The sequence below is a fragment of the Synchiropus splendidus genome, chromosome 16 (assembly GCF_027744825.2).
Source record: "Synchiropus splendidus isolate RoL2022-P1 chromosome 16, RoL_Sspl_1.0, whole genome shotgun sequence".
NCBI classification, from domain to species: Eukaryota; Metazoa; Chordata; class Actinopteri; order Syngnathiformes; family Callionymidae; genus Synchiropus; species Synchiropus splendidus.
Genome location: NC_071349.1, coordinates 9256414 through 9271898, shown reverse-complemented (window position 1 = coordinate 9271898; position 15485 = coordinate 9256414). Strand labels below are relative to the sequence as shown.

Genomic DNA, 15485 nt, shown 5'->3' with positions numbered 1-15485 from the left:
TTATTATTTTTGATGTGTTGGTCAGACCTTTTGCCACAAGTACCTGCAGTTTTGATTGACAATAATGACTTAATGGTCAAAGATACGCGTGTTTTTTTTTGGCCACTGACTTGCAACTGCAAAACATGTCGACTCTGTTATTGACAGGACCTTCAGAAAGAACTGCAAAATCAACAGGGAAGCATTGACACCACCAGGGAGAGCCTCAACGTGCTCTGTCGGAAATATCCCTCGGAAGAACTTTCAGATTTGGGCTCAGCACTCACCGACCTTATAAAGAGTTATGAGTCTGTCAACCAGCTGTGTGCCAGGACTTTGTCATCCCAGCAAAATGGTCTTCAGCAGCAGTTCAATGGTGAGTCTGGTTGAGTTACAAGATAATCCTTGTCTGAATATTCCCCCTACATTCTGTCTTCAGATGTAGTTCAGGATTTCCATCGCTGGCTTTCAGAAGAGCGGGAGATCGTCAGAGAGTGTTCTGACCGATCTGGAGACACTCATGTTGTTGAATGCAAGCTCCAGAAAATTAAGGTAAAGGCTTTTTAGTCTTATATTTTACAGTGTATAAGACTTTGTTTTTATCTCAGGGGGCAATGGAGAGAGTGGAGGAAGGAGAGTTGCGTTTAACTCAGGTCTGTGAGGAAGGAGAGAAACTGCTCCTCCATCTTCCTAAGGCCAGTGCTGGGCAGATCCAGCAGCATCTCTCCTCCATCCAGCAGGACTGGGACTGCTTTGTGGAGCAGTGCAGACAGAATCAGCAGATTCTTGAGGACAGTGCGTCGCTTGTCAAAGGGTGAGCGTCTTTGATCCTGTCAATGTAATTGTAGTTTTGTTGTCATCAAATGTAACTCACTTCCCTGCAGGTTTGAGGGTCGACTTCGGAAGCTCAGGTGGTGGTTGGAACATATGGAGAAGAGGATGAGCGCAGATTTGATTGAAGCACAGCGGGGTCATGAAAAAGCTGTTCTGGAGCAAGTGGAAGAGTTTCATCAAGAGGTGCTTAAAGAGAGGTGCGTCAACTCCTTATGTCATGATTTTTGAATGAGGAGTCGTGGAAATTCAAGAGGCGAAGTCAATTCAATGCACTTCCCCTGAGACTTATATGATCATTTAAAGATGGAAATCAGCATGTTATTGGAATGATTATGCAACATATTTGGAAGTTTCGGGTCACCTGATCCAGTGCACTAATGTGAGGTTTCCTTCGCAGGGATTCCTTTGAAAGATTATGTCAGGAGGGTCAGGCGCTCAATGAGGGTGGTCGAGGAGATGGTAGTGAGACCAGAGTCTCTGCTCAGCTGCAGTCGCAGCACCAAGCTCTGTTGAGACGTGTCAAAGAGAAACAGCGAAGCTGTCAGCTCACTTTACTGGAGCAGCAGGCCTTTGAGGAGACACTGCAGACCACCTGGGCCTGGCTGCATGGAGTCCAGGACCGCCTGGCTTCACTCAACAGCACCATTGGTAACAAGGAGACCCTGGAAAAACGACTGTCTCTTGTTCAGGTCAGTGAAGGTTTAACTGTTTGGATAAAGTGAGATCTGTTTTCTAATGTTGCTGTGTATGTTGTAGGATATTCTACTCATGAAGGGAGAAGGGGAAGTGAAGCTCAACATGACAGTTGGGAAAGGAGAGCAGGTCCTGAAGCACAACAGAATGGAAGGGCAGGAGGCCATTTGTACCCAGCTGCAAAGTCTGAAAGATGCCTGGGCCAATTTGTTGATGATTTCAATGAGCTGCCACAGGTGAGAATCCTATCCTGAACCAACTTTCACGAGGGTGTATTCCACGTTTGAAGATGAATTGAAGGTTCATGTCTTCCTGCTCAGTCGTCTGGAGTGGACCGTGGCCCAGTGGAGCTGTTACCAAGAAAGCAAGAGCCAGCTGCACCAGTGGATGGAGTCTGTGGAGCAGGAGGTGGCGCTGGCTCTTCCTCTGCAGCCAGGCCTAAAGGAGAAGGCCGTTCTGTTGGAGCGTCTCAAAGCCACGCAGACAGACGTGGACGCTCATGCAGCCGCCCTGTCCTCTCTCACGGACAAAGCTGTGGAGATGTTTGAAAAAACCGGGGACCAGACCTTCGGACCGGAGACAAGGACGGAAACCATAACACACTTTGATGACATTTCAACCATTGTCAAGGTAAAATGCTGTGAGCCTGCTTGTTGTTGTATGCTTAAGTCCACTGTACAGCTAGATTGGTTGTCTCATAATTGAAAACTAAAACAAATCCGGAAGCCCTTTTATCAAATGCTTGGGTTTGTCTTCCTGAAGGCTAAAGTCCAGTCCATGCAGACTATCGTGTCGGAACATGAGCAGTATCTGGATGCTGTGAGAGATTTCAATGACTGGTTGATCACGGCGAAAGAGGAACTCCAGCGCTGGTCTGACCTTTCAGGAGACTCTGCATCTATTAAGAAAAAGCTCTCCAAAGTGCAGGTGAATCATATAAAGATACTTTGCCTGTTGTTGTGTCCACAGTGGCACATATCTGAAGGTGCTTGATGCCCTTTTGGATTTTAATAAAGTGTCATTAAAACAGATGGCAGTAGTGCTTCAGAATGAGGATTACACGCACAAGAGAGCCATGAAGAAGAGTATGGAATGAATGAGAAAACAAACAAATTTGTGTTTTGTTTTGGGTTGTTTTTTCTCAAACCTAAACACTTATTCCTAGTGTGTCATTCTTAAAGGGAGTAAATATATTGTTACAACTGCTTAGATGACTGGAACTTTGAACCACTTTTCCTTGCATTCAAGTATTTTCTTTTGGTTTTATCTTTTCAGGAACTACTTGACTCTAAGCAGCGAGGCAGAGAGAGACTTAGCCGGGTCCAGAGATGTGGTGCCGTGGCGAGGGATCATACAGGTTCTGGTGGCTACGAAGCCATTGAGAGAGAAGAGGTGACTTTACTGTCGTCATTGGAGCAGTGGGAACGCGCTGCACTTCAAACGCGCTCCAGTCTGGAGATGGCACTCTCACAGATGGCCAGTTCCGAGCAGGAATTCAGCAGCCTGTCTGCGCAGCTCGAGCAAGACATGCAGCAGTTCAACCGACAGCTGCTTGAGTGGCGTTTGAAGCTATCACAGGCGGAGGGCAAAAATGAGGGGACAGAGGCAGTGGAAGGCTGGAGGATAGCAAAGGTTTTGACCATATTCATTCACTTCCCAACAACGCTGATGCACTCTACTTGACAATTGCTTTTGAATTTCCAGGACACACTAGAGGAACTCGTCAAATGTCCAATGTCTGACAGACTGAAGACTCAGTTAAATGATCTCTGTCGATTCTCCAGAGACATAGGAGCTCAGTCAGAGAAAGTGTCCAGCCTCATAAAAGAATATAACAGGTAAGAAACACAGTCTGATCCATCAGTCCAAAGAACACATAAGAACACATGTATGCAGAGATTGGGAGAAAGAAAGGGATCATAAACGTGAGAGCAGAGTAAAGCTCTGGCAACTAAAACGAATGGACACATATCCAGTGAAAGTAGTTAAATACTTGAAAGAGTGCGGTGAAACTGGAGAAAGATGTGATGAGATGGGATGCATAGATGTGTCACCTTTTGAAAACGGAGATTGAGTGATTTTCAAAGTAAAACAGTAAACTTAAGAAAGCATTCTGTTGCTGACACATTTTATGCGTACTAATGTTCCATTTGTTTTAAAATAATGAGACAGAGTGAAATGTAAAATATAAAGGGTCATGTCTTTATATCACGTTTTTTGGGGGTCACTTCTGCATGTTTAATGATTCTGTTGTGTATTTCCAGCTTGAGTCTACAAGCCTCCAGAGAATGCCAAAAGAAGGAGAAGCTGCTGGACCAGGGGTTCTGCTCAGTATTTAGAGAGTTCCAACAATGGCTGGTCAACGCAAAGATCAACACTGCTAAGTGTTTTGATGCGCCACAAAATCTCAGCGAAGCTACTTCCAGCTTGCAGAAAATTCAAGTAAAACTTGTTTATAAAACCAGCTGTGGCTCAATGAAACTGTGGGCAGACGGCTGTGTTTCTCTCTGCAGGGGTTCCTGAGTGACAGAGAGCAGAGCCAATCCAAGCTCAACACTGTGGTCGTAAGCGGTGAGCTTGTCTCTGTCATAGCTGCCAAAGACAAAGTCGATGCAGTGCGGACTAAAATGAACTCCGCGCAAGAGGACTGGAAAAATTTGATGTCCAACCTACACAATCGAGAGATGAGTCTCCAGGTGACCAATGAATATCCTGTTGGAGCCCAAATATTAGTAACAACAGCTAAAAGACGAGTTTAGAGTTTCAGTGGTATCTTTAAGACAGGACGTCTTCAGTCACCGTATAACTTCTCTTCATCTACAGCTAAATTTGCCCATGGCGTTCCACAAGGTTCCATTTTAGGTCCCAGTTAGTTTTCAATCTATATGCTACCTCATCCTATTTCACTCATCACTTCAGTCCTGTTTACTTGAGTGAATAATGATATCTAAAATCAAACCCTCACCCTCACATGCCGTGAACCAGCTCATTTCCTCACACATTTGTCCTGTAATGTTTTCCAGAACCTGGTGTCACAGATGGAGGATTTTGAAGCCAGTGCTGAGCCTCTTCAGGAGTGCTTTAATTTCACCGAGCTGGCCATCCAGGAGAGCAACACTCGACTCTATGATCTCACCGCCAAGAAGCTTGAGCTTCACAAGCTGCAGGTATTTGTTTTATCCAAGTGTCAGGGACACATCTCCAACCAGGATGAGAGCATCGGTTTCTCTTTTGCTTCAGACTAGCTCTGCCCCGCACTGCTGCTGCTGCCTTTGTTATGGGTCTCTCTCTGTGCCATATGAAATGTCTTTATAATATGCAAGACAGAAGTCAGAAGACTTTGAAAAGAGGAAAGCAAAAACAGTCGCATAATGTGAAAGAAACGGTGTCATAGTTGTCTGTGACAACACTAGAAAAACTATCTACCGCTTGTAATTTAATCTCTAACCTGCCTCTTTCTCTCTGATGTCTTTGTTGACCTGTGTCTGCCGGCCTGCTCCTCTGTTAACCCGCTTGTGCTCTTCCAGTCTGTGCTTGAGGAATTAGCCTCTCATGAAGTTCAGCTGAACAGGCTGAAAGAGAAGGCGCAGCTGCTGTCTGAAGAACATGCGGCCGGAAAGAGCTTTGTGCACCGTGTGTCGCAGCTCTCTGCTCAGTTCCTAGCTTTAACCAACCTCACCAAGGTACGGTTATGGTCGACTTCCCTTTGCCTCTGTGGGTTTGCTGCTGGAGAGGGATGTGCTTGAGTTTATAAGAGGTGTGTGAGTTCCATTTGCAAATGTGATGCTGGTCTGATTCGCAGGAGAAGACGTCACGGCTTGACCGCATCGTGAACGAACACCAGCTCTTATCTCAAGGGTTAAAAGACCTGCATAACTGGGTCGCTGATACCAGCCACATGCTGCAGACCTACTGTGCCCCCACCACGGACAAAAATGTTCTCGACAGTCGGATGATCAAACTAGAGGTAAAAACCATGGGCATAATCAAAGCACATGCAATGCATATCTGTTATATCGCTGTATTTGCACTTCATTTGTCGTGTGTCTTCGCCACCAGGCTCTTCTGACTGCTCGCCAGGAGAAAGAGATCCAGCTTAAGATGCTGATCACGAGAGGTGAATCAGTTCAGAGGAATACCTCAGCAGATGGAGTGTTTGTGGTTCAAAAGCAGATTCAAGAACTCAAAGAATCATGGGATGCGCTGCTGTCTGCCTCCATTCAATGCAAAAGGTCTGGGCACTTTTCATTTGTGGCAAAGTTAATTTCCCTGCCTTGTCTGATGCTTTGTTTTCTCCAATTCTACAGTCAGCTGGAAGGAGCTCTGTCTCAGTGGACCAGTTACCAGGAAGACATAAAACAGTTTATGGCCTGGGTGGACCGCTTAGAGGACACTCTGGACCCCATTGATAGGCATTATCCAGAGATGAGAGACAAAAGCACCAATCTGAGTAAAGCCAAGGTCTGTGTACAGTAGATGGAACGTGACTCGTGGCCGCCACGATTTTCATTCTGAAGTGCATTTCTGCTCTTAGCTACTGTATGAGGAAGTCCTTAGCCACAGCGTTCTTCTGGGCACCATCACAGCGAAGAGTGCTAACATCACTGACAGCTTTGTGACTCAACTGGAGCTGCAAGATCTGCAGGAACGCTATAACAACATCAAAGACAACGCCATGGTATTTCATTTATTACAGTGCAGAGGAAATAAACATTCTCTGGAATACTAAAATGAAAATGTCATTTTTTTTAGATAATGGCCGAGTGACTTAAATGTGAGGGGTTTGTTTTTGTTTTGCCTCTTCAGAAAGCAGTGGGTGAAGCAGAGGAGCTGGTGAAAACACATGAGGAATACCAACGCAGCCTCCAGTCGTTTGAGGATTGGTTGGAGCAGGAACAGGACAAGTTGAACTGCTATGCACTTTTGGAGGGCGACATTGACGTGCTGGAGGAGTCTCTCCAAAGCCTGCAGGTCTGTAAATAGCCAAGTCCGTAGTGCAGACAGCTGATAGTTACTATAGTCGAATACAATCGATGTTCTTGTTCTCCAGGAACTGCAGCTGCAGTGCACCGAGGGCCAGGCTCTGCTAAACACCCTTCTGCTCAGTCGGGAGAAGCTGCTTCCATGGGGATGTCCTCAGACCGAAGAGCGCACCCTAGAGACAGTACAGCAGCAGTGGAAGCTGTACCAGGCCCGGTTGGCTGACACCAGGTCACTACTGAACAGTGCCCTGGCCAAACTCAGACAGATGGAGCAAAAATTCCAACGCCTGGACAGTTGGCTGAAAGGCATGGAGACCAAAGGACAACTACGGAGCAACCGTCGCTCTGACAAGGCTACAAAAGAAGCTCAGCTGCATTTGATAAAGGTAACTACAATAAATCCGTTACATAAATGCACGTGGCAGTGTGTCTGTGTGTTTGTGAAATCTGTACACTCTTCCTGAAGAACAAAAAGGAAACTGTCCGTCTGTAAAATGCGGGTTGCATATAAAATTATTTGTCAGGCCAGCTTTGGCCCCGAGCCTTGAGTTCTGGATAATTGGGACACTACGACGACACAATCCCTGGATGAGCTTGAATTGTGTGCTGATAGACAGCTTCCGTCACACCCTCAGGTCCTTTTTATATCATTGTCATTGTCTGGCAGGGCTGGCAAGAGGAGGTTCTAGTCTATCAGGAAGAGATGGAGGGCCTCAGTCTCTTGGCCCAGCAGGTCCTGGATGAGACCCACTTCAGCAGCAGGATCAGTACCAGGGCCACCCAAATCACAGCCCGCTTCCATGCTCTTCTCCTGCATTTAATGGTAACAGTATGACGATGAGTGTGTAAAAAGAAAAAAACGTTGATACAAGCCACTGTTTAAAATCGACAGGAGACAATCAAACAGCTTCAAGAGGAATTGTTGTGCATTGAAGAGGCACAAACTTCCTTCGTCACTTTCTTAGACTGGCTCAGCTCCACGAGGAACAGCTTCAGCAACGTGGCAGTGAGTGTGGAAGTGGTCGATCGCGTTGCCATGGAGAGGAAGTTGAAGAAGCTGGAGGTACGGAATCTTTATGACATGTCACATTATCTTGTAACAAACTTGAGACGAAACTATTTCAGGCTCTGCAGCTAGACATGGAGCAGGGTCACGCCTACCTTAAAAGCATGCGGGAGAAGACAGAGAGAGCCATGATGTTCTTAGAGGAGCCCGAGGCAGAGCAGCTCAAGAAGGAAGTAGACACCCAGCTGACCCAGCGAGAAGAACTAATGGCTGCTCTGCGATCAGAACACACCGCCCACGAGAAATGCATCGCGCTCTCCAAAGACTTCATGGATAAATACAAAACCCAAGCACAGTGGCTGGCGGAGACCAAAAACCTTCTGGCATCAAGCGTGGAACCAAAAGCTGAACTGTACCAGAAGAAGGCCCAGTTGTCCAAGTACAAGGTACCGGAAATGATAACTCAAACTGAATCAGTCGAAGAAGTAAAATTCTGCTTTTCTTCTCACAGACGATCCAGCAGACAGTCGACTCTCATGAGTCAGCTGTGAAAAGCGTCATTGCAAAAGGGGAAGTTCTGCTAAGCAGCATTCATGATCCGGCGATAAGTGACAACATGAAAAAGCTTCAGACTGATTATCAAGACCTGTGTTTGTCAGCTAAGGTATGCAAGTTCAGATACTTAAGTGGACAGCAACTCATTTTTAATGAATTCATTTTGCCTGTGAATTTTATGCTTTCTTGCAGACACAAGTCCAGAACCTTGTGGAGTGGGTGAAGGAGCACGAGGATTACAACTGTGAGCTGCAGGAGGTGGAAAAGTGGCTCCTACAGATGTCCAGTCGGCTGGTCACCTCAGAGTCGATGCAGGCCACCAGCATGGAAATGGCCACTCAGCAGCTCGCTCGCCACAAGGTGGCACTTACATTATATTTTCAATGTTGAGTGATGTTGACGTCTGTTTTGGTTGTCTAGGCCATTATGGAGGAGATCTCCAGTTTTGAGCATCGTCTCACGAGCCTGAAGCAGAAAGGAAAAGGTCTCATTTCCAGCTGTACCGACCAGGTCCAAGCCAAGATCAGTCAGCAAGTGGAAGCTCACCAGCAGGGAACCAGAGATAGCTACTCGGCCATATGTAGCACAGCTCAGCGAGTGAGTCAGAAACTCAGTGCCGATGGAGAAACCCAGGGAGGTGCATGACTCAAAACAATCTGCTCCCCAGGTATACCAAAGTCTGGACAGAGAGCTGCAAAAGCACGTCAACCACCAGGACACGCTCCAGCAGTGTCAGACCTGGCTCTCCGCTGTGCAAGAGGAGGTGGAGCTCAACCAGCAGGGACCCTCCGGTCACCAGGAGGCACTTAAACAGGTATCAAGACTCTCAAACGAAGGCCATGTCTTTGTATTCAACTTTAATGGTGGCTTTGCAGGTGAAGCACTACAGGGCTCTTCAGGAGCAGGCAAGCACCTACCTGGACCTGGTGTGTTCAGCCTGTGATCTCTCTGATGAGACCGTTCGAGTCACAGCCGCAGAGGTCCAGAAAGTCAAGCTCATGGTCAGTGTTTTCTTAAATCAAAAAAGACGAAAAATGGTTTTATGTGTCATAACAGCAAGAATGTTCTATTCATATTCTTTTTACAGAACATTTCCCAACTTCTGTGTGAATATTATTAATTTCAGATTATTTTTTACCAAGCATATCAATCCCAAACAAAGTCTATGTTGAGAGTGGATTCATGGATGCTCATGTACACAAACTATTGTTCATGTTCTTCTAATGGAACCGTCTGAACATTCAAAGCTCAAATCAAAACTCAGTCTTTAATATTAAAAATGTCCATCAAAAAACAAGAGAAAAGACTGGTGAACCCATGTCCAAACTAATACAACTACGAAGGAGATGAAAAAACTTTTGTAAGACCTCAAAATTCTCTTGCAACTGGTTGCAACTAAGTAACTCATCAGGGTCTTATGTACCAGTAATCTTTTACAATAAAATACAATAAAACTTTTTGAAACACGACGAAAACAACTGTATACTTCTCTGTTCATCCCCAAAATGTCTGCTTTTCCATTCAGATCGAGGAAAGGATGTCGCTCGCTCATGACCTCTCTGAGGGCTGGAGGGACATCAAGGAGCAGAAGCAAGATCTCACCAGCTTGTTTCAAGACATGGAGCAGCAGCTCATCAGTCTGTCCAGAAGACCTGCCGAGTTAGAGACAAAGATTGCACAAAACATGCTGACTCAGGCACAGGTGAGAAAATATGTTCCACAAAAATATATGTTTTTTAAAAATATAATTCAGCGTGATATGACTTGTTCTTAAATATATTGGAAGAAAGTTATATGATCTATCGAAGTAAGACACGCAGATCATAAAGATTAATGCTACTACTTTGATAGCATCATTTTATTTGTTGATAAATTATCTCTATTTCACAGGAGTGCTATATTCATCTCCAGTCCAAGCAGAGTATTCTAACCAAGATGACAGAGAGGGTCAGCAGACTGACTCAGAGCAGGGACTCTCCTGAACATGCAGAGCTGGACCACCTGAGCAACTCTTGGCTGGAGCTGTGCCACCATGCCAGGAAGCTGCAGAGTCAGAGGGAGGCGGACCTACAGCGGGCCAAAGAGTACCACGACTGTATCTCTGCAGTGGAAGCTCTTTTTGGACAGGTGTCCAAAGATTGGGACAATCTGGCCAGGTACTTTTGTTCTCTTAAACAGATTTTTTTTTTCTTTTATAATCGTGTGTCATGCACAAAACCAACAGGCTGGGATTAAGTTAATGTTTCCAATGCCTTATTACAACAAATTGTATTGTTTTTGTCATTATTCATGTTTTAAAAAGTTTCATTTTGTGACACAGGACTGATGCTGAAAGTTCATCCCAGCATCTGGATGCACTCCAAAAACTTGCAGTTACACTGGAGGAGCAGAAAGAATCTCTAGACAGCCTCAAAGACCAGAAACAAAAGGTCATCCAACATGTGAACCTGGATGACAAAGAGCTGGTCAAAGAGCAAATCAGTCACTTTGAGCAGCGCTGGTCTCAGATGCAGAATCTCATTGAGAAGAAGATCCAGGACTCTTTGATGACCCTGGAGGAGATGAGCCAAGTGGAGGCACGCCTGCGCGAGGCTCGGGACTGGGCAGAAGAGCAACGTCCGGCTCTATCTGAGGCCATGAAGATGAGTCCTCCTCCTGAGCTGGCTCAGAGCTTCCTGTTTGACCACCTGAATATTTGCAGTGAGTTGGAGGCCAAGCAGCTCCTCCTTGCTCAAGCAATGGCTGACGCTGACCGAGTCCTGGCTCACCTGGGTCTCTGTGAACGACAGCATCTCCAGCAGCTGATCTCTGACACTCAGTCTCAGTTGGAGTCTCTCAGTGTTAAAGTTGCACAGCGCCGCAAACACCTCAGCAAAGCCTTCACGGAGAGAACACACTTCCTGATGGCGCTCAGTCAGAGCATTTTCTGGGTCCAGCAGAACGAGCGGAAGGCCCAGTCCGAGGAGTTCATTGCTCTGTTGCCTGATGATCTGGCCAAGCAGGTCAGAACCTGCAGGAACATCCAGAGCAGTTTAAAAGCCTACCAGAGTGAGCTGACCTCCCTGTGGTCTCAAGGCCGGGACCTGATGAGGGAAGCTAATGAGGAGGAGAAGAATGAGATTCTCACAAAGTTGCAGGAGTTGCAAAACATCTTTGACAAGACGCTCCACAGGTGTGGCCAGAAACTTCAGGAGCTAGAAAAAGTATTACTATCTAGAAAGTATTTCAAGACAGACTTGGAGAAAATCTGCCAGTGGATCAAACAATCGGACATCATCACGTTTCCTGAAATAAATCTGATGGTGGGAGATGCTGAGTTGGAGGCTCAGCTCTTCAAGTACAAGCAGATCATTGAGCAGGCAATTGAGTACGAGAACCTTCTTCTAATGGTGCAAAGAGCTGGTCAGGAAATTCTCCCCACCCTGAATGAAGTAGACCACTGCTATTTGGATGAAAAACTCAACACCCTCCCGCACCAGTACAACAACATTTTAGCCCTAGCCAAGGAGAAGCAGGAGAAAATCCAGCAGGCCATTCTCACTCGGAAAGAGTACACCTCCTTCATCGATGTCACTCATAAAGCGCTGAAGGAGCTGGAGGAGCAGTTCAATCATCTCAACTCTCAGCCAGTGGGGTTACAAACAGAGGAGGTTGTCAGCTTGCAGAGCGACTACAGAGCCATTCAGGCTGACCTCACTAACCTGGGTCTGGCTGTGAGTGAGCTCAACCAGAAGAAAGAGGGCTTCCGTAGCACCGGTCAGCCTTGGTGTCCCGAAGAAATGACACAACTTGGAAGCCTGTACAACGGCCTCAAAAGATTAGTTGAACAGAAAGTTGAGCATCTGGATGAAACCTTGGAGTCCTTCGAGGACCACAAAGCAATGGCCCTACAAGTTGATTCTCAGTTGAAGGCTACGAAGGAGCAGCTGGTGAAGGTCAACACCGAGACTCAGTCAGCAGAGGAGAGGCTGAAGAACTACCACGCTCTGGCAGGGAGTCTCCAGAGTGCCAATTCCCACTTGACAAGGCTCATGGAACAGATGGACACCCTGGCACCACGGGTAGACCAGGCGGCCCAAGATGCCTCCAAAGAGCAGGTGGTTCTGTGGCAGGATGAGCTCCGATCTTTGCAAGACGCAGTCGGCGATCTAATAGAAGAGTGTGAGAACAGATTTATTCAGAGTAAAGACTTTGAGACGGAGATGAAGAGGACTCTGGACTGGCTGCAGCAGGTCAGGAACGAGCTGGACTGCGCTGTGATCGTGGACGTGAGGGTGGAGAAGGTCCAGGAGGAGATCAGGAAGCAGCAGATAATGCAGGAGGAGGTTCAGTCCAAACTGAGGATCGTGGCTGCGCTGAGTAGCAGAGAAAAGCAGAAGTACATCAGTGTCAATGAGCTCATTCCAGCACATGTGGACAGCAGCCTGGAGGAGATGGCCAAGCTGCAGGCCGAAGTTCAGAAAGCTCTCAGCTACAAACAGGTGACTCAATACTGTGAGGTTTTAGACCGTAAGCAAAGTTGATCTGTAAAATATCGCGGTCAGATACTCACTGATATAGATTCTCTCTGATGAGGTTTTAACCTAAGTGAGTTCAAAATCACATTAATTGAAATAGTATCCTGTTTCTACATTGAAAGAGTAAGAAAAGTAAAAAAATACCATGAAATTAGATGTATATATGTGCCTTTTTAAATGTAAATCGGCTTGAACACTTGAATATTAGTTGATATCTAGATTAGCTAACATTTAAAAGGGTAGGAAAAAAATAAGCTGTGGATGAAATTGTTGCAAGTTGACCCTAAAACAATGACTATGATGGATGCAGGCCTCTTGAGTTCCGTCATCAAAATGTGTGAAAAGTTGTCAAAATGAATGTGGCTCTACTCTTTGTTGTGTAGATCACCCTGGAGGAGGCTCTGGTATTGTGTCAGAAGTACCACTTCAGGATGCAGTCTGCCTGTGAGTGGCTGGAGGATGCCGTATCCTTTCTGCAGCAAGCAAGCTTAGGTGTGGACGTGGAGAACTATGAGGAGTGTCTCCGGCAGCAAGGAGACATCATGGCCACGGAGCAGGAGTTCCTGCTCCATCTGAATGAGTTGGAAGCTCTTCTAGCACCACTGGGTAACCTGGTCAACCCAACAGCTAAAGAGCAGCTCAGGGTCAGCGTGGACTCTGCAAAGCAGCGTGGGGTGGAGGTCCGAGATCAGCTGCAGTGCCACCAGGACGTCCTGCAAAGGTAGTCAGTCAGAATAAAAACTGGCTCTTGTTAAAAGTTGAGACCAGTTTCCTTTAATGTGAACTAGTGACAAACTCAGGTTAGATAGGTCCATGTGGACAAACACTCTTTGCTGAACTGGGTCTCTTTTCTAGTTGCGTGGTGCAGTGGAACTCATACCAGGATTCCCGGCAGACCGTCATCGAGCTCATGAATGAAGCCGAAAAGAAGCTGACTGAATTTTCAACTGCGAAAGCTGCGACAAGTGACGAAGCTGAAGAAAAGCTTTGTAGTCACAGGGTATGATGATTCAGCTGATATCATTTTTAGAATGAGTTAAAACATTGTTATTGTTTTGTAGCTACTGTAATTACTGTCATCCTAACTTTTACTGGTGCTGCTATAGCATTGTTTATTGGGCCCTTGGATGTTACTGTAGGATGTTATCTTGGATGTCATTCTCAATGAATCACTGCTGTTTCTTTTCCAGTCCCTTGTTTCACTTGTGAATGGATTTCAAGAGAAGCTGAGTGGCTTGGAGGACCAGGCCGCGCAGCTTGAACTGGTCGGCAGCGATGCCAGCAAGGCCACCATCAGCCGCTCCATGACTACAGTGTGGCAGCGCTGGACAAGACTTCGAAGTGTCGCCCGTGGGCAGGAACAAGTGCTGGAGGATACCGCTCAGGAGTGGAGGACATTCAGAGAGAAGGTAATATGAGGATTCAGCATTTATCAAAGTGAAGATGAATTTTTCATTGGCGCGTCTGCATAGATGGACCGGGTGAGAGGAATCCTCGATGAGCTCCAGAGTCGGGTCCCGGACACAGCTGTGGAGAAGGCATCCAAAGCTACGCTACAGTCCCTACTGGACCAGCACGAGTTACTTGGTCAAGACCTGGAGAGAGAGTTCTCTTCTCTGACTTTGCTGCGTCAGTACGCTCTCAGCCTCCTGCATGATGTTGAAGTGCCTTCACCAACTAGTGAGCAGGAGGAGCTGCCGACACTGAAGGAGATAAGGACAGTTCAGGCACAGATGGAAAGGTAAGGAGGGAGTAATCCTTGTTGTATCGTTATTTTAAATGGACTCTTTTCTGGTGCAAGTCTGCTGACCCAGTCCAGGACCAAGCGAGCTCAAGCTGGCCAGGAACTGAGGGAAAGGGAGGAAGTGGAGCGGGAGCTCAGTATAGTCAAAGCTTGGGTGCAGGAATCCAGGGAGCTGCTTCTAAACCCCACTCCGGACATTGAATCACTCCTGCAAGAGCTTGAGGTATTTCAGTGGTTAAACAAGTCACCACTCACTATGATCTGGAGCACAGATACATGTACATGTGATTCAAACCAATAAAATCACAGAATAAATTGAGGTTTCTCCCACACAGGTTCTACATGGAGACGTGATCACGTACCGTCAGAATGTGGATAAACTGGCGGAGCAGCAGCAGAGCAAGTACCTGGACCTCTACACGATACTACCATCTGAGATATCCATGCAGCTGGCTGAGGTCTCACTGGGCTTGGGCGCCATTGAAGATCAGGTGTGATGCTCTTATGTTTTGACTTATTCTAGTCGTCAATGGTTCCTATTGTCTAATCAAACCTTCACCTTTGCTAGGTTCTATCTAAAGAGCGGGAAATCCAGAGAACTCGGGAAATCAAGGAAGACTTCAGCATCAGAATCCATGACGTCTCAGAGAAACTAAAAGCCATCTCAACAAAATTTAATGAAAAATTGCCAGATGTTGACCATGCTAAAGAAGAGGTCAAGGTATTTACTACAAGTGCTTGTAGTACCACGTTTTATAGAAAAGATTGACGTTTGAGTGAAACCTGTTTTGTGTTTTAGAGTCTGGCTGAGGACCTTGAGCGCTGTGACCGCACTCTCTCAGAACTGGATGCAGCTGTTCAGGAGTTTGGACGCAGGAACCCTTTCCTGGCAAAGCAGCTCAGTGATTCCATTGGGAAACTGTCCGAGATGCATCACCAGAACACTCGACTGATTGACTGCAGAAACAAATGGATCAAAAAGGTTTGTGTTCTGGGAACCTGCATGACGGTTTGAAATTATCTTTGTATAATAATATCAGCAAACAGCCTCCTTTTCTGATGACAGTGTTTCATTTTAGTGGATGTATTAAAATATACTGACAGTATGCATTCTTGGGACCCAACTTACGAATTATTTTTCAATAAAAATGACAAATATTAATTCCGAAAAAATC

The 15485-nt window shown here is 46.2% G+C and overlaps 1 protein-coding gene across 14 annotated transcripts in view; it reads left to right on the top strand.

The window, feature by feature from the left end:
- syne1b (spectrin repeat containing, nuclear envelope 1b) overlaps positions 1–15485 on the top strand; it is a 66825-nt gene that overhangs the window by 25514 nt on the left and 25826 nt on the right. For all 14 annotated transcript variants that reach the window (XM_053844337.1, XM_053844329.1, XM_053844336.1 and 11 more), the window contains 39 exons: positions 148–355; positions 419–531; positions 588–793; positions 864–1010; positions 1211–1502; positions 1570–1742; positions 1827–2136; positions 2269–2433; positions 2782–3138; positions 3211–3344; positions 3771–3948; positions 4020–4202; positions 4530–4673; positions 5034–5189; positions 5309–5473; positions 5566–5738; positions 5814–5967; positions 6041–6184; positions 6313–6477; positions 6557–6874; positions 7156–7311; positions 7381–7551; positions 7614–7940; positions 8006–8158; positions 8242–8409; positions 8470–8646; positions 8717–8863; positions 8925–9050; positions 9575–9751; positions 9940–10205; positions 10370–12530; positions 12950–13287; positions 13422–13566; positions 13757–13975; positions 14039–14307; positions 14368–14533; positions 14646–14801; positions 14879–15031; positions 15110–15292. In XM_053844337.1, coding sequence (XP_053700312.1) covers positions 148–355; positions 419–531; positions 588–793; positions 864–1010; positions 1211–1502; positions 1570–1742; positions 1827–2136; positions 2269–2433; positions 2782–3138; positions 3211–3344; positions 3771–3948; positions 4020–4202; positions 4530–4673; positions 5034–5189; positions 5309–5473; positions 5566–5738; positions 5814–5967; positions 6041–6184; positions 6313–6477; positions 6557–6874; positions 7156–7311; positions 7381–7551; positions 7614–7940; positions 8006–8158; positions 8242–8409; positions 8470–8646; positions 8717–8863; positions 8925–9050; positions 9575–9751; positions 9940–10205; positions 10370–12530; positions 12950–13287; positions 13422–13566; positions 13757–13975; positions 14039–14307; positions 14368–14533; positions 14646–14801; positions 14879–15031; positions 15110–15292 — 9543 coding nt within the window. The remainder of the gene's footprint in view (positions 1–147; positions 356–418; positions 532–587; positions 794–863; positions 1011–1210; positions 1503–1569; positions 1743–1826; positions 2137–2268; positions 2434–2781; positions 3139–3210; positions 3345–3770; positions 3949–4019; positions 4203–4529; positions 4674–5033; positions 5190–5308; positions 5474–5565; positions 5739–5813; positions 5968–6040; positions 6185–6312; positions 6478–6556; positions 6875–7155; positions 7312–7380; positions 7552–7613; positions 7941–8005; positions 8159–8241; positions 8410–8469; positions 8647–8716; positions 8864–8924; positions 9051–9574; positions 9752–9939; positions 10206–10369; positions 12531–12949; positions 13288–13421; positions 13567–13756; positions 13976–14038; positions 14308–14367; positions 14534–14645; positions 14802–14878; positions 15032–15109; positions 15293–15485) is intronic.